The sequence below is a fragment of the Phyllobates terribilis genome, unplaced genomic scaffold, assembly GCF_046119375.1.
Source record: "Phyllobates terribilis strain yellow unplaced genomic scaffold, ASM4611937v1 Scaffold_9__5_contigs__length_417890890, whole genome shotgun sequence".
Classification (NCBI taxonomy): domain Eukaryota; kingdom Metazoa; phylum Chordata; class Amphibia; order Anura; family Dendrobatidae; genus Phyllobates; species Phyllobates terribilis.
In genome coordinates, this window is record NW_027362769.1 from 387,203,558 (window position 1) to 387,222,553 (window position 18,996).

The 18,996-nt window shown below is 44.6% G+C and overlaps 1 protein-coding gene across 1 annotated transcript in view; it reads right to left on the bottom strand.

Annotated features, from left to right (window-relative positions):
• LOC141162486 (uncharacterized) overlaps positions 1-18,426 on the bottom strand; it is an 89,919-nt gene extending 71,493 nt beyond the window's left edge. Inside the window, exon 1 of the mRNA XM_073648652.1 lies at positions 18,311-18,426. Within this exon, the coding sequence (XP_073504753.1) occupies positions 18,311-18,359 (49 nt within the window). The 5' untranslated portion in view covers positions 18,360-18,426. The remainder of the gene's footprint in view (positions 1-18,310) is intronic.
• Positions 18,427-18,996: the final 570 nt, after the last annotated feature.

Sequence of the window (18,996 nt, forward strand, 5' to 3'; positions counted from 1 at the left end):
TTGGCCGCGAAGCATATGGGGCGGAGACTCGAGCATGTCACTCAAATACCCACGATACTCAATGCATACCAGAGCACCCGATGCAAACTCAAGTAGCGAGCACTTGCGCTCAACACTAGTCGCCATATCGTCATCTTTTTTTGAAAAAAATCCCAACCCTAGCACAACCCTAGCCCCAGCACAACCCTAGCCCCAGCACAACCCTAGCCCCAGCACAACCCTAGCCCCATCACAACCCTAACCCCAAACCCAGCCCTAACCCTAGCCCAACCCTAACCCGAGAGTTTATTTTTTACGCCGTTCCTCGTGCGGTATAAGTGATTAGACGACTTTATTCTTCGGGTCGGTGTGATTACAGCAATACCAGAATCATATGGGGTTTTTATGATTGACAGCTGTCACACACTAGAAGACGCATTTTTTGTAAAATCTAGTTTTTGCATCGCCATATTTTGAGAGCTATAATTTTTCCGGATTTTGGCAGACAGTCATGTGATGGCTCATTTTTTGCGGGATGAGTTGACGTTGTTATTGGTGCCATTTTCAGGCACGTGACATTTTTTGATCGCTTTCTATTCCGATTTTTGGGAGGCAGAATAAACAAAAACCAACAATTCAGGAATTGTTTTTTTTGTTTTTTTTAATTCTGTTCCGCGTGTGGTAAAATTGATAAGGCAGCTTTATTCTTCGGGTCAGTACGTTTACAGCGATACTACATTTATATAGTTTTTCTATGTTTTGCACTTTTACATAATAAAAGCAATTTTATAGAAAAAATTATTTTTTAGCATCGCTTTATTCTGAGAGCTATAACTTTTTTTTATTTTTCAGCTGATGGAGCTGTATGGTGGCTTGTTTTTTGCGGGACGAGATGACGTTTTCAGCGGTACGATTTTTATTTATATTTGTCTTTTTGATCGCGTGTTATTCCATTTTTTGTTTGGCGGTATGGTGATAAAGTATTGTTTTTTGCTTCGTTTTTTTTTTTTTTTTAACCGTGTTCACTGAAGGGGTTAACTAGTGGGACAGTTTTATAGGTCAGGTTGTTCCGGACGCGGCGATACCAAATATGTGTACTTTTATTGTTTGTTTGTTTTTTTTTGATAATAATATTTATTGATGGGTACATTATATTTTTATTTTTGGTGGATCATTTTTTTTAATTTTTTTTTATATTTTTGCAATTTTTTTTTTTTTTTTCACTTTCTGATAGTTTTTATACTTTATTACTTTGTCCCACTATGGGACTTTCACTTTTTTTTCTCTGATCGCCTGCATGGCACAGGAATGCAACACCATCCCTGTGCCATGCAGGCTGTCAGCGATGGACAGGGAGAAGATTGTTTGGAGATGCACTGCGCATGTCCAAAAAATCTTCCTGCTGTCTGGTGACCCGGATGTTGTCATGACGACATCGGGTCGTCATGGCAACATTCTGGAAGCCACGGCAGACAGCGCTGGAAGCCGGAAGAGGAGGTGAGTATCGGCGATCACCTCTCCTTGCCACCGCAATGCTGTGATAGACTTCGATCGCAGCATCGCGGGGGTTAATGTGCTGGGAGCGGTGCGTGACCGCTCCCTGCACATAGTACCGGGTGTCAGCTGTGACAATCAGCTGACACCCGGTGGCGATCGCGCCCGCACAGCCTGTGTGCGCGCGCGATCGCCATGACGTACTAATACAGGTCTGGCTCTTAAGTCCCAGGGCACAGACGCGTATTAGTACATCAAATGTTATTAAAGGGTTAAAGGAGCTGCCGGAATTTCTGGCAAATACTGGCTGTGTATTACATGTGACAACAATCTCCTGTATTCTTTATTTGTCCGGCTTGTGGAGTAGATTGGCAAGATGAAAGCTTCTTTTTACAAAGAAAAAATTCAAGCCCAGCTATATTTTGGTAACACCTACAACAAGTCTGCCGAAGCATGTTGGAAAATGTGTTATGTTCTGATTAGAGTAAACTTTTTCGCCAAAATTCCAAAATTTATGTTTGGCGCAAAGCCAACATTGTGAATTACTAAAAAAAAAAATTACAATACCCACAGTGCTTTGAAGCCATTTTTTCAGCAGATGGAACTGGGGCTTTAGTGAAGGTGGAGTGAATTATGAACAGTTCCAAATACCAGTAAATTTTTAAAGAAAACCTTCATGCCTCTGCTAAAAAGATGAAGAGGAATTTCACCTTTCACGGTGAAAATAACCTTAAGTGACCTCCAAATCAGCAGAAAATTGGCTTCTCCAGAAGTACATCAAAGTTTTGGAATGGCCCAGCCCAAGCCCAGACCTGAATCCAAGTGACAATCGCTGGTGAGTGACCTGAAGAAGGCGCTTTATACAGGAGATGTCAACCGCAATCTGACAGATGCAGAGCTACTACAACAGAGAGTGGGCAAAGAGCGTCAATCCTAGATGTGCCACCCTGATAGACTCCGACCCAATAAGACTGAAGGCTGTCAGAAATTCATAGATGGCTTCAACAAAGTATTAGTGTAACGGTGTGCAGATTTACGCAACTACATTATTTTAATTCTTTATTTAATATTTATTTATTTATTTTAGATTTTTCTTTTTCCACAAGGAAATATTTCACTTTCTTTTTGGATGTGTTCAGATTATAGGTTACATTAAAGGTGGAAAAAGTTCTGAAATGATTCCTCTTGGTAGGATTTTTTTACATGACAAAAACCTGACTTTTTAACAGGGGTGTGTAGACTCTTTATACAGTGGGTACGGAAAGTATTCAGACCCCTTTAAATTTTTCACTCTTTGTTTCATTGCACCCATTTGGTAAATTCTAAAAAGTTAATTTGTTTTCTCATTAAAGTACACTCTGCACCCCATCTTGACTGAAAAAAAACAAATGTAGAAATTTTTGCAAATTTATTAAAAAAGAAAAACTGAAATATCACATGGTCATAAGTATTCAGACCCTTTGCTCAGTATTGAGTAGAAGCCCCCTTTTGAGTTAGTACAGTCATGAGTCTTCTTGGGAATGATGCCACAAGTTTTTCACACCTGGATTTGGGGACCCTCTGCCATTCTTCCTTGAAGATCCTCTCCAGTTCCGTCAGGTTGGATGGTGAACGATAGTGGACAGCCATTTTCAGGTCTCTCCAGAGATGCTCAATTGGGTTTAGGTCAGGGCTCTGGCTGGGCCAATCAAGAATGGTCACAGAGTTGTTCTGAAGCCACTCCTTTGTTATTTTGGCTGTGTGCTTAGGGCCATTGTCTTGTTGGAAGGTGAACCTTCGGCCAAGTCTGAGGTCCAGAGCACTCTGGAAGAGGTTTTTATCCAGGAGATCTCTGTACTTGGCCACATTCATGTTTCCTTCCATTGCAACCATTTGTCCTGCCCCTGCAGCTGAAAAACACCCCCATAGCATGATTCTGCCACCACCATGTTTCACTGTTGGGATTGTATTGGGCAGGTGATGAGCAGTGCCTGGTTTTCTCCACACATACCGCTTAGAATTATCACCAAAAAGTTCTATCTTCATCTCATCAGACCAGAGAATCTTATTTCTCATAGTCTGGGAGTCCTTCATGTGTTTTTGAGCAAACTCTATGTGGGCTTTCATATGTCTTGCACTGAGGAGAGGCTTCCGTCGGGCCACTCTGCCATAAATGCCCGACTGGTGGAGGGCTGCAGTGATAGTTGACTTTGTGGAACTTTCTCCCATCTCCCTACTGCATCTCTGGAGTTCAGCCACAGTGATCTTGGGGTTCTTCTTTACCTCTCTCACCAAGGCTCTTCTCCCACAATTGCTCAGTTTGGCTGGACAGCCAGGTCTAGGAAGACTTCTGGTGGTCCCAAACTTCTTCCATTTAAGGATTATGGAGGCCACTGTGCTCTTCGGAACCTTGAGTAATGAAGAAATTCTTTTGTAACCTTAGCCAGATCTGTGCATTGCCACAATTTTGTCTCTGAGCTCCTTGGGCAGTTCCTTTGAGCTCATGATTCCCATTTGGTCTGACATGCACTGTGAGCTGTGAGGTCTTATATAGACAGGTGTGTGCCTTTCCGAATCATGTCCTATCAGTTTAATTAAACACAGCTGGACTCCAATGAATAAGTAGAACCATCTCAAGGAGGATCACAATGAAATGGACAGCATGTGACTTAAATATGAGCAAAGGGTCTGAATACTTATGACCATGTGATATTTCAGTTTTTCTTTTTTAATAAATTTGCAAAAATTTCTACATTTCAGTTTTTTTTCAGTTAAGATGGGGTGCAGAGTGTACTTTAATGAGAAAAAAAATTAACTTTTTAGAATTGAAAATGAATGAAACAAAGAGTGAAAAATGTAAAGGTGTCTGAATACTTTACGTACCCACTGTATCCACTGTATATTCACAGATAGCAAAACAACTACATCACAGTACAAAAATGTGTTGTGATCTTTCCTGTCTCTAACTAAATACTTTATAGCGCTCTCTCTGCAAAGGCCTGGGAGCATTGTGTGAGGGCCTCCCTTGTTGAAGAGGATCAGTAAAAAACAGTAAGAGGACCAGGCCAAAAGTGGCTAGTAAGTAATCCGTGTTTTATTTTAATCTCTTTAAATCCGCCATATGGTTCCAGCGATATGGGCTTTCTTATTTGGTGCTAATTTATATGGTCTTTACCAAGGGAGCGTGGCTAACAGGGTAATTGTTTAGAGCAGCCTAAAGACACACCCCAGAGGATCCTGTGAGTCATAATCCCTGGTAAAGACCTAATTTTTCTTTCCACATAGCTGTTTGAGGGTATATTTTGTGTGGGACATTATACCAGTCAATGTACTAAAAAACTTGGAATGAAATTGTACAAAATTCTGCAATTGTATATTTCTTTTGGGTTTTGGATTTAGGACATTAATAGTGCTGTAAAAAGTACCTTGGAAATGCTATTCTCCAGGTCAGTACAAAAAGTATAGTATTTTTTATTTAAGTGATGCAAAAAAAATCATAAATTCGGTAAAACTGAAAAATTTTGCTTGTGTTGTTTTTTTTCCGAGACCTGTAATATTTTAATTTTTAATACTTATTTTCCACCAAAATTTGAAAAAAAATTTCTTTCCAAATCAGACAATGTGATTTTCAGGATTTGTTTTCTGATTTTGTCTCTCATAGTTGAGGTCGACCTATGATGTCAATTACAGGCCCCTCTCATCTTTTAAGTGGAGCATATTTGGTGACTGACAAAATACTCCCCCCCCCCACTGTAAATTATGTGTATTTTATTGTAAGTCACAATCCACTTCTATTATCATTAAATGAGGTTTTCCCCAGTTAATCTCTACTCTTGAATACACCCCAAAGTGCACAATTTGATATCTGACTTTATATAAATCTCTATTTTCATCAAAAGGAGACAATCATCAGCATACAACAACATTTTCCTTCCTCATAAGTACCAGATATGAACCCTCTTTTTTCAGGTCCTCACTATTACTCCTCGCCAAGGATTCAGTAGCAACGGCAAAGACGAGCGGGAACGGGGGACATCCCTGCCTAGTTATCCCTATAGCGAGCAAAAAGTAGGGACATAGCCCCTTCTACTGCCACCCTCGCCAGTGGCTCCGCATAGAATACTTTCAAGCCACTTTGGACTAATCAAAACTTTCCATTAAAAACTCCCATTCCATGCAATTAAAAGCCTTGGTCGCATCCAAAGATATCAGCCCCTAGTTTCCACCTTAACTGCTTTAGAGGAAACATCTCCTTGCACTTCTTCCCATCCCTTTCCATGGACTTCTATAGGCAGGCAGGTGTGTAATTTGATCCCTCACTGTAGACAGATTTTTAGACTAAATTGAGCAGTTTTTATGTAAGGTCCCGGATAACAAGGTGACCCATCAGTGTCCCTCATACGCTCTGCAGAAGGACTACCTCTTGCTAACCACTTAGTTGTTGTGGTCACTATTGATTGCAACAGTTAGGGAGTTATGGACTAGCTTTATGGCTGATTCCGGTCATTGCAGCAGAAGCCTGACTGTTAACCTAACTTTGACGTTTTTTCATAGTTTGATTTTTTTTAATTGGCTCCTCTTCACATTAATTAGGATGTGCTGGTCATTTTCGCTATTTGTTTCTAATTACCTTTTTGACATGTGCACTCCCTCCCCCATCAGCCTCGGGTGATTTTAAGTAGTTAGCTAGTTCACTCCTGACCCATAAATTGTAGGCTTTCATCCCAGGAGAGTTGACAAAGCAAGACAGGGACCCAACAATGAAGGACGCCTTGACACCGGCTATTGGGCACACATATATTGGCCAATCTATTGTCAGAGGTGTGTCAGGTGTAATAGACAGTCGCTCTGGATCTGGCTGCAGAAGGTCACTGCTCTTGGCATTGCAGACACCTTCTTAATCCTTCCTTTAAGACCCAATGGTGACCTCCCTCCTGCTGCTGTTTAACACACCCTTGCATGGGAGTTAAAAGCACTCCAGGTAATTGCCGGTGATACTTTTATGTCCCTTGTGCATGCTTGGAGCACTAGCTGTTAGCTGGCTTTTTCTCTGGTGCCCTTGGAGGACAGTTGGCGTTTCTCCTCTGGCGTCTGCTCAAGCTAAGTTTATCCCCTTTGTTTATCTACCTTGTTGTCTTTAGTTTGTAGTGGGGCCTGACCAGTGCTCACCCCCCCTTCCTATCTAGAGCCAAGCTCTAGGGACATACAGGGTTTAGGGTCCTGCTTGGCGATAGGTGTGGAACCTATATAGGGACAATCGGGTAGGCAAGGTGTTATAAGATCTGCCTAGGCGTCTCCAATCCCCTTTTCCTTAGTGTTTTGGCTTTCTCCCCCTCTTCCCTTTGTGTGTCACTTAGTCTTTCCCACATCTTGCGTAACATCTATACGCTAAGTACCTTCCTTTACTGTAATTTTTCATATTAATATTAAAGAAAATTTTTTAAAAATATTTCATGTGTACATTTTGTTGCGCTTTCTTATGTTTCTGCAGCAGCATTGCAGTTTCTATGTCTTAGGGCAATCACTCTTAGCAATTTAGGAGGCAACTTTGACATTTCTTCATAGTTTGAATTTTTTTAGTTGGCTCCTGTTCACATTACTTAGGATGTGCTGGCCATTTTCGCTATTTGGTAACCCGCGGTGATCACCCATGCACAACTTCAGAGCCCGTGCAATCACTGTTATGTAGAAATATGTCAAGGCTCAGCAACCTCTTTACCATATTGTTCTGTTGTGGCAATATTATTTAACCCGCGGTGATCACCCATGCACAACTTCTGAGCCCGTGCAATCACTGTTATGTAGTAATATGTCAAGGCTCAGCAACCTCTTTACCATATTGTTCTGTTGTGGCAATATTATTTAACCCGCGGTGATCACCCATGCACAACTTCTGAGCTCGTGCAATCACTATTATGTAGTAATATGTCAAGGCTCAGCATCCTCTTTAGCACCATATTGTTCTGTTGTGGCAATATTTAGAAGGGGCTAATCTATGGGAAAACCCGGCCATTAGTGTAACCACAGAAGAGACTGAACATTCCACACACTTTAATGTGCACTGTGGATTGTCTGAGTAAGGCAGGATAGGACTTGTCTTCCAGGGCAGGAGGACTTTGTAACCACTCTCCACTCCAGCCAAGAAATTATTGGTCCTGAACAGGCGACTGCCCAGCTATTAACTCAGAATTTACTTAAAGGACATATTCATAAAATAGACGACTCATTAAAAGCACCAAGAGCTAGGAAATACATATGTTTTTTTTTTTGCTTGCATTTGGGTACATGTAAATTATTAATATGGCTACCCCAGATCTGATTATGTTATTTGATTTTTTGGATTGATATTAATTCTAAAAAAATATCATTTCTCTGTCTGTTATAACTACTATGCCCTAACCACAACCTTTATAGACAGATAGCCTCAACATACTGGTCCTGGAGCTTTCTACCCATAAGAGGTGTATTTTATAGATCCAAGCAGGACCTTTCCTTGTCTAATTCCCTTGTAGCGTTGATTGCATCATACCAGAGTGTGAACAGTGGCGTTCATCAGTGTCCATCATGTCTGCTGTCGGTACAGAACAGCCGCTGTGACTACATTTATATTTCGATGGGACGGAAATTGGAGAACAATTTGTCGGCCTCGTCAGAGATTGGATTGTTTTTGATGGCATGAAAATCATTGTTATCAGCAGCACATCGCCCCATGTCACCAGAGAATGTGCTGCTGATAATATACATGTACCTGGGGACAAAATAATCAATTGTATTAACTTGTCCGTCCATATAAACTGACAGAAGAGGAGCGTTGATCAGCTCGTGTATAGCAGATCGGTGCTTGTTCATGGGATGAGTGTCCAAGTGCTTATATGAAAAGTTAGGTTCTCTAAGAATTACTGCCTGTGCCAAACTAGTATGGCCCTAACTCTCAAAGGGTTAAACGCATTGTTCAGTATAATGAAAAAAAAAACTTGTCCTAAGCGCCAATTTACACTACATGATCTGCACCCTACTACTGCATCGGCTACATGTTTCTCATTTGACAGTCATTTAATAGCTTGTTTACACAGGCAGAACGATCTATTGCTGATAGGCTGTCATTGTTCTCCGCAGCACATGTCCTGTTTACACAGGCAAACTGCGCTTACGATGCTCAAGGAATGATTTATTAGGCCACAGCCCCACTATCAGTATTTGATCAGTATTCGGTCAGTATGTTTTCTCAGGAGTGGGAGCCAAAACCAAGTGAGGAACAATCAAAGAGAAGGTATAATAGAAACAAGTGCATCAATTCTGCATTTATCACCCGCTCCTGGCTTTGGCTCCCACTCCTGAGAAAAAATACTGACCAAATACCGATAGTGGGGCCGTGGCCTTACTGACAGGCTGTCATTGTCCTCGACAGCACATATCCTATTTACACAGGCAGCCTGAGCTTATGATGCCCACAGAATGATCTATTTCTGATAGGCTGTCATTGTTCTCGGCAGCACATGTCCTTTTTACGCAGGCAGACCATGCTTACAATGGCCAGAGAGAGATCTATTACTGATAGACGGTCTTTGTTCTCAGCAGCACATGTCCTCTTTATGCAGGCAGACCATGCTTACGATGCCCACAGAGAGATCTATTACTGATAGGCTGTCATTGTTCTCGGCAGCACATGTCCTTTTTACGCAGGCAGACCATGCTTACGATGCCCACAGAGAGATCTATTACTGATAGACGGTCTTTGTTCTCAGCAGCACATGTCCTCTTTATGCAGGCAGACCATGGTTGCGATGCCCACAGAACGATCTATTACTGATAGGCTGTCATTGTTCTCGGCAGCACATATCCTTTTTACACAGGCAGACCGTGCTTACGATGCCCACAGAGAGATCTATTACTGATAGGCTGTCTTTGTTCTCGGCAGCACATGTCCTTAGATAGGACATGTACTGTGCCGAGAAAAAAGATTTTTTTTTAAGGACAGTTTCACCTGACCAATGAGTGTTTTGCTTGTTTGTCGGGTGATCAGCAGCCAGTCTACTCTGCCTGCTTACCTGGAAAAGAGCATTCCTAGGAACACTCGTTGCTGATTATCTTGCAGTGTATGTCATAAGTATCCGCTTTCTCTAATTTCATGTGTTGGAGCAAAGATAGCTGCTGTGAATTGCTCGTCCTAATCTTGACAGTGCTTAGTTTGCTAGTGTTGAGCGAGCACTAAAATGCTCGGGTGCACGAAGCTCGGGCCGAGCTCACAGTGATACTCGGATGCTCAACCCAAGCAACGAGCCCAATGTTAGTCTATGGTAGACCCGAGCATTTTTGCAGCGGAACCCCCGGCAGTCTGTAGAAAGCCTAAAAAGTGCCCAAAACGATAGTGACAGTGCTCAAATGACATGGGGACAGCATGGGGATCGCCCCAGGAAGCATTTCTGACCCCCAGGTCACTGCTGTCAACAACGTGGTCAGAGGTATTAAGCCACTTTTACGGGCTCACAATAAAACGTTCAAAAACGAAACTGAAACTGCTTTCCTGTGAAATATGTTAAGGAACTTCCTTTCCAGGGTAAAGACTTGTGTAAAAGGTAAAATAAATAAACAAAAACAAAAATACTCCTCCACACCTTGGGCTATGTTCACAAGTAGCATTTTTTATGCGTTTTTACACTTTTGTATTGCTTTCAACCGTGACAAATGCATTCACCGGGAAATGTCATTTTAACATTTTACAACCTTATCTGGCCATGTGCTGTGTGACACATGCATACAGTGCTGAAAAGACATGGGAACAGCATGGGGAAGCCACCTGGAAGCATCTCTGACACCCAGGTCACTGCCTAAAAGTGTGCCCATCAGAAGTGATCCTTGCCGCATCAGAAGATGCAGACTTGCAACTATCCCTGTGCAAGTCCTTGTCCCAGGGCAGTGTTCAATTGTACCTCCCCCATTCCTTGCAATGCAAGCGCAAGTATGCAGCCTGCCACCCACCCACCCCCAGGCTGCAATACCATACTGCTTGCTTGCTTGCACTTGAAATTGGGCCTTTTAGGCATGTGGAGGCGGAATCTGGCCACCACGTCATGGCTGCGTCGGCGGCCTGGTATCCATACTCAGTCCCCAGCCACCCGGCGGCCGGGTGTCCACGCTTGGTCCCCAGCCGCCAGGGGGTGGCCAGGTGCCCACACACGGTCCCCAGCCGCCTGGGGGCGGCCGGATGTCCATAAACGGTCCCCAGCCGCCCCTATTTGTCCCGGTGCGCCTTATACACACGCGCGCATACCAAAACATTACCTGTGCCCTCCCGAGTGCATTTAGTGGGAAGGACAGCCTAACCACAAACACGTGGACAAGTGAATGTGGCCAGGGATGGTCCATCTCACTGACGCCTTCACACTGGGTTAATATTGTGGAAGCCGGGAGACAGTTGGACACTGGGATGCAACACGTCCTCCAGACATAGAGGATTACAGGTCCTGGGTCAATCAGTCTTCAACACAAAGTTCAGAAGGTAGACAGCAGCAGTGGTCGGCCTCCTACACCACGAGTAAATTATTCATGATCATGAGGCCATCCATCTCCTTAGCTTTCTGTTCCTTGGAATGCAAGCGCATGTATGTAGTAGCAGCTAGGCCTGAGGTGGTCAGCGTTTTGGCGCATATCCTACCTCCTCCGAGGATTGCTGGATGTTTTCCTGCTACTATCCCAGTTCTATGACTCCCATTAAAACAAAGCTTCAGGTGATGAATGATGGATGAGGTGGTGGCAAAGGAGAAAGAGCAGAAGGAACAGGGACCATTCACATCAATATCAGGCCAGTCAACCACACATGTCTTGTAGGATATGTTTCTGTACCAAAAGGAGCAGTTCGGCTACAGAGTTATATAGCATACAGTGAGTGCAATGCCTACCAAAAATTTCGAGGCACTCCAATGCCCCTTGGAAGTGACATGGAGGTCAGATCAGAGGGCCTTAACTAAACCGTTGTTTCCATTTATAGCAACTGGGTCTCCTGTACACTGTTGGCCTAAGCAATGAATGGAAGGCTTTCCAAAAATTATGAGGAACTGCAATGCCCCTTGAAACAGACGTGGATTACAGCGTATTACAAACCTTCTACCCATTATTGGGGAGTGGGTCTCCCTTAGTGTTCGCCTATGCATTGAAAAGCAAAAGCTGACTAAAATTAGGAGGAAATGCAATGCCCGTTGGGAGAGTCGTGGAGGTTAGAGGTAATTAAAAACAACATTTCAATGCCCCTTGAAAGAGCTGTGGAGTTCAGAGTGGTTTAACAAGACGGTTTTAATGCCCATTGGAAGAGACATGGAGGTCACAGTAGCTTAACAAGACGGTTTTAATGCCCCTTGGAAGAGACGTGGAGTTCAGAGTGGTTTAACAAAACGGTTTTAATGCCCCTTGGAAGAGACGTGGAGTTCAGAGTGGTTTAACAAGACGGTTTTAATGCCCCTTGGAAGAGACGTGGAGGTCACAGTAGCTTAACAAGACGGTTTTAATGCCCCTTAGAAGAGACGTGGAGTTCAGAGTGGTTTAACAGGACGGTTTTAATGCCCCTTGGAAGAGACGTGGAGTTCAGAGTGGTTTAACAAGACGGTTTTAATGCCCCTTGGAAGAGACGTGGAGGTCACAGTAGCTTAACAAGATGGTTTTAATGCCCCTTGGAAGAGACGTAGAGTTCAGAGCGGTTTAACAAGACGGTTTTAATGCCCCTTGGAAGAGACGTGGAGGTCACAGTAGCTTAACAAGACGGTTTTAATGCCCCTCGGACAAGACGTGGAGTTCAGAGTGGTTTAACAAAACGGTTTTAATGCCCCTTGGAAGAGACGTGGAGTTCAGAGTGGTTTAACAAGATGGTTTTAATGCCCCTTGGAAGAAACGTGGAGTTCAGAGTGGTTTAAAAAGACAGTTTTAATGCCCCTTGGAAGAGATGTGGAGGTCCCAGTGGAATAAAAAGACAATATCAATGCCCCTTGGAAGAGTGGTGGAGGTCCCAGTGGAATAAAAAGACAATATCAATGCCCCTTGGAAGAGTGGTGGAGGTTACAGTCGAATAAAAAGAGAATATCAGTGACCCTTGGAAGAGACGTGGAGGTCACAGTAGCTTAACAAGACGGTTTTAATGCCCCTTGGAAGAGACGTGGAGTTCAGAGTGGTTTAACAAGATGGTTTTAATGCCCCTTGGAAAAGACGTGGAGGTCCCAGTGGAATAAAAAGACAATATCAATGCCCCTTGGAAGAGTGGTGGAGGTCCCAGTGGAATAAAAAGACAATATCAATGCCCCTTGGAAGAGTGGTGGAGGTTACAGTGGAATAAAAAGACAATATCAATGCCCCTTGGAAGAGTGGTGGAGGTCGCAGTGGAATAAAGAGACAATATCAATGACCCTTGGAAGAGACGTGGAGGTGACAGTAGCTTAACAAGACGATTTTAATGCCCCTTGGAAGAGACGTGGAGGTCACAGTAGCTTAACAAGACGATTTTAATGCCCCTTGGAAGAGACGTGGAGTTCAGAGTGGTTTAACAAGACGGTTTTAATGCCCCTTGGAAGAGACGTGGAGGTCACAGTAGCTTAACAAGACGGTTTTAATGCCCCTTGGAAGAGACGTGGAGTTCAGAGTGGCTTAACAAGACGGTTTTAATGCCCCTTGGAAGAGACGTGGAGGTCACTGTAGCTTAACAAGACGGTTTTAATGTCCCTTGGAAGAGACGTGGAGGTCACAGTAGCTTAACAAGACGGTTTTAATGCCCCTTGGAAGAGACGTGGAGTTCAGAGTGGTTTATCAAGACGGTTTTAATGCCCCTTGGAAGAGACGTGGAGGTCCCAGTGGAATAAAAAGACTATATCAATGCCCTTTGGAAGAGTGGTGGAGGTCGCAGTGGAATAAAAAGACAATATCAATGACAGTTGGAAGAGACGTGGAGGTCACAGTAGCTTAATAAGATGATTTTAATGCCCCTTGGAAGAGACGTGGAGTTCAGAGTGGTTTAACAAGACGGTTTTAATGCCCCTTGGAAGAGACGTGGAGGTCACAGTAGCTTAACAAGATGATTTTAATGCCACTTGGAAGAGACGTGGAGTTCAGAGTGGTTTAACAAGATGGTTTTAATGCCCCTTGGAAGAGATTTTAATGCCCCTTGGAAGAGACGTGGAGTTCAGAGTGGTTTAACAAGATGGATTTAATGCCCCTTGGAAGAGACATGGAGTTCAGAGTGGTTTGACAAGACGGTTTTAATGCCCCTAGGAAGAGACGTGGAGTTTAGAGTGGTTTAACAAGACGGTTTTAATGCCCCTTGGAAGAGACGTGGAGGTCACAGTAGCTTAACAAGACGATTTTAATGCCCCTTGGAAGAGAACGTGGAGTTCAGAGTGGTTTAACAAGACGGTTTTAATGCCCCTTGGAAGAGACGTGGAGGTGGTCACAGTAGCTTAACAAGATGGTTTTAATGCCCCTTGGAAGAGACGTGGAGTTCAGAGTGGTTTAACAAGACGGTTTTAATGCCCCTTGGAAGAGACGTGGAGTTCAGAGTGGTTTAACAAGACGGTTTTAATGCCCCTTGGAAGAGACGTGGAGGTCACAGTAGCTTAACAAGACGGTTTTAATGCCCCTTGGAAGAGACGTGAAGTTCAGAGTAGTTTAATAAGACGGTTTTAATGCCCCTTGGAAGAGACGTGGAGATCCCAGTGGAATAAAAAGACAATATCAATGCCCCTTGGAAGAGACGTGGAGGTCACAGTAGCTTAACAAGACGATTTTAATGCCCCTTACAAGAGCCATGCAGTACAGCATATTAAAAACATTATTCCCATTATTGGGGAGTGGGTCTCCCATAGTCTTTGCCTATGCCTTCTAAGCAAAAACTGCCAAAAATTAGGACGGAGGAACTTGCAATGCCCCTTACAAGAGCCATGCAGTACAGCATATTTAAAACACTACTCCCATTATTGGGGAGTGGGTCTCCCATAGTCTTTGCCTATGCCTTCCAAGCAAAAGCTGCCAAAAATTAGGACGGAGGAACTTGCAATGCTGGATCAACACGGACCACGGTCACCCTGGTGGTGTAGTGATGGTGGAGGCTGAGGATAAGGAGAAGAGCAAAAAACAGCAGAAATGAGGAAGCGTATACCTATGTGTGGGTGTGAAGCGGTGCATGGGAATACACCTCCCGAAATAACACAGTGGATTTGACTTTATGTTACTCTGCTGTCATTTGGTGGTGATGAGAAGTCTGGCCCAATCCAGCCCTTGTTCATTTTGATAAGGGTCAGCTTGTCAGCAGTGTCAGTTGACATGCGAGTGCGCTTATCAGTTATAATTCCCCCAGCGGCACTAAAAACACGCTCCGATAACATGCTAGTGGCAGGGCAGGCCAGGACCTCCAAGACGTACAGAGCGAGTTCATTCCAAGTCTCCAGCTTAGATACTCAATAATTAAAAGGCACAGAGGAATCACGGAGGACGCTGGTACGGTCGGCAAGGTACTCTCTCACCATCATTTGAAACTTTCCACTCCTTGTGAGAGTACCCCGCGCCTCAGGGCCTGTAAGCTGGGCGGGTCTCAGAAAACTGTCCAAGAACGTTGACAGTGTTCCCCTGCCTCTGCTGGATTGGAGTTGCTTCTCTCTCGCCTGTACGCCTTTGTTGGGCAACGTACTGTGAGCTCTGCTGCTGTTCAGATGGGAATTTTTTTAACAGTTCTGCAGCAAGGGCCTTCTGGTACTGCCCCATTTTTGTAGACCTCTCCACCTCAGGAATAAGAGAGTGAAAGTTCTCCTTGTAGCGGGGGTCTAAAAGTGTCACCAACCAGTAATGACTGTCACCCAACATTTTGACAACGCTAGGGTCACAGTTAACGCAGTGTAACATAAAGTCAGCCATGCGTGCCAGACTGGTAACGGGCAAGACTTCCGTGTCCTCACCAAGATGACAACTGACCATGCTCTCCTCCTCCTTCTCCCCCCTGTCCTCAGGCCACCCACACTGAACCGATGGTATGACAGTCGGCTGATGTTTTGGGACACATGCTTGTGTAGTGAGGGGATGGCACACCGGGCAAAATAGTGTCGGCTGGGGACCGAGTACCGAGGGACGGCCACCGCCATAAGGTTACGGAAGGATTCCAGTCTCCACCAGCCTAAAAGGCAGCATTTCCAATGCAAGCAGTCGTGAAATCTGCGAATTTAGGACTGTGGCCTGTGGGGCATTGGCTGAGAATTTGCGCTTTCGTTCAAAGCTCTGGGATATGGACAATTGAACGCTGCGTTGGGACGTGGACATTGATGCTGTTTCTTGAGAAACTGCCATAACAAGTGAAGACTGAGAGGAGGGGGCATCTTTGCATGCAGTATGGACAGGGGATTGCCTTGCATGCACAACAGGGGGTTCTCTTACACGCACAACAGCAGAAGAAGCACTGGTGACACCCACTGACACTGGTCGTGGACCCTGGGGTTCACCCCACAAAGTCGGGTGCTTTGCTGACATGTGCCTGATCATGCTGGTGGTGGTCAGGCTGGTAGTTTTCTCACCCCTGCTGATGCTGGCCTGGCAGGTGGTACAAATGGCCTTTTTGGGGTTATCAGCAGAGTCTTTAAAAATATTCCAGACTCTGGAAGACCTACCGGTTGTACTGGCAACATCCCTCGTGTTGGTGTTACGGGGAACGGTTGCCCGCCTTCTGTGTGCGGCCACCACACTGCTTCTTCCTGCCTGTTGGGGTACTCTGCCTCCCTCCCCCTGTGTGCTGCTGGCCTCTCTTTGCGTGTCCTCCTGCCACGTTGGGTCAGTTACTAGATCATCCACCACCTCCTCCTCTTCCACTTGCGCACCACGATGCTCCTCCTCACTTCCTGGCAATTGTGTCTCGTCATCGTCCACCTCTTGTGACAAATTGCCAGCGTCACCTTCCTGTGGCCGTGGCAGTTCAAATATTTGGCCATCGCTACATGGGATCTCCTCTTCCACCACTTCAAGCGGAGCAGGCGAGGGGCCCAAATATAGAAATGGACCAGTGAACAGCTCTTCAGAGTGTCCAACTGTGGGATCAGTTGCTGTCTGACGACACTCGGCATGGTGGGAGGAAGGAGCATCAGGGTGAGGAGGAGTATGCGGTCGAGACTCACAGCTACTAACACTTGACCGTGTGGAAGACAGACCGGAGGTGGTGGTGCCCAGGTGACTAGAAGTATTAACTGCTATCCAATTAATAACCTGTTCACACTGATTAGTTTGCAATAGTGGTGCTGTTGTGTGCTTCCCTAGTAATTCGGTCAAGAACTGGGAGCGAGAAGATGTGGCTGTTGGTTGTGGCACATTTTCACTTTGGCCACAGGCCCCGTCCTCTGCACGCACCATCACTAGAACATCCAGTTCCACGTCCCTTGCCCCGCGCCTTGCCCATTGTAAATGAAGTAAAATAGCTTACACTCGCACTATCAATGGCAAAAGGGTAATAAAAAGTAGATTTGAACCGTGGAAGAGGAAAACCACAGTTCTAGTTCTCTGGCCTACACCAGAATCTTTTAAACAGATATATTTGTGTCTGAACACTCACAGACACACTCAATTTTTTTTTTTTTTTGGGGGGGGGGGGGGATACCAAAAGGTTAATAATACTGGCATTTGTACAGTCTGACTTAGGGGGAAAAAAAAGAGGATTTAGATGAAAAGAAAGAAGGATTTTTCCTGGCCCCTGAGACCTGGGGCTAAGTCTAGCAATTTGAAAAGCAGCACACAGGACTGTAATGCAGCGTTTGCTGGTATAACCACTGCGTCTCCTATACAGCCTGCCTGCCTGATATCTGGGATGGATATTAGTCCTGAGAAGGACTGTTTGTTTGATTTGGCAGGCTTTACAGACCCTACACTAACTATTTCACAGTATAAATCTCTCCCTAGCTCAGCAGCACTCTCCCTACACCGTTTGATCTGGAGTGACTGTGTCCAAGATGGCGGTGCCCGGTTTTAAATACTCTAGGTGACGCTGTGCGGCCAGCCAATCACTGTAATGCCCACAAACAACATGGCTGCAGCATTACAGTGACTGACTGGCAATCCCTGCATGTTCATTGGCTCTGTAAAGAGCGCCAAACATGCAGGGCGGAGACTCCCGCCCGAGTAACCCGAAAATGCTCGGTGCTCGCCGAACATCCCGAGTAGTGAGATGTTCGGACGAGTACCAAGCAGTGTCGAGCATGGTCGCTCAACACTACTAGATATGCAAACTGCCTATTCAGCAAGACCTGAACTCTAGCGCCACCTACTGGAAGTTGCAATCCTAAAAGTCAGTATTGACCCTTTAACGAGTCACCATATGAATTACGATAAAAGTCAAACCAGAACCTCTTTTTGCAAACACGTGTTTTGAGGTGTTGCCCCTCATCAGTGGAAGGTATGAGATCTGATTTGGCTAGAATAACTGCACTGAACAGTTAGGGGTTAAAGGGAATTTTTGCAGTTACTGGAAAAATGGGTGTTTTATTTCTATCAGAAACAGAAAGTAACTCTGGTCCATTGCATGTGCCTGGAGCAAAGCTTCTTTCCTTCAATTTCTGAAAGGGGTATTATATATTATCTGCAAAAACAAGGCTCCATCCTACTGTCCGCACTCTAGAAATGTCTGCTCTCCTCATATTACACCTCTCACCCTCCTCATCACATCCATGTAACACAGAGATGAGATCATTGTATATTTCTATCCTGTCCCTTCAGTCTTTATTCCTGAGACGCTGCCATGTAATCCGATGTGTACGCAGTGACTGCGCTGCCGCCTCCTCTCCAGCACCGGATCTGCCGTCTGTAGATTTCTTCCTTCATTACTTATTTCTGCTAATAACATAAATCACACACATACCTGTCTGCAGGAGAAGAAGGAGAACGACAGGTGAAGCTGCCATGTCCATCTGATGGGTGAAGTCTATTTCTACTTTCACTTTCAGTCCTGGGATATGGACGCAGCCTCCTGTTATCCTGTAAAAACTATAGTAATATAAGTTCATACGTGTGTGTGTGTATATATACAGTACAGACCAAAAGTTTGGACACACCTTCTCATTTAAAGATTTTTCTGTATTTTCATGACTATGAAAATTGTACATTCACACTGAAGGCATCAAAACTATGAATTATCACATGTGGAATTATATACTTAACAAAAAAGTGTGAAACAACTGAAAATATGTTTTATATTCTAGGTTCTTCACAGTAGCCACCTTTTGCTTTGATGACTGCTTTGCACACTCTTGGCATTCTGTTGATGAGCTTCAAGAGGTAGTCACCAGAAATGGTCTTCCAACAATCTTGAAGGAGTTCCCAGAGACGCTTAGCACTTGTTGGCCCTTTTGCCTTCACTCTGCGGTCCAGCTCACCCCAAACCATCTCGATTGGGTTCAGGTCTGGTGACTGTGGAGGCCAGGTCATCTGGCGTAGCCCCCCATCACTATCCTTCTTGGTCAAAGCCCTTACACAGCCTGGAGGTGTGTTTGGGGTCATTGTCCTGTTGAAATATAAATGATGGTCCAACTAAACGCAAACCGGATG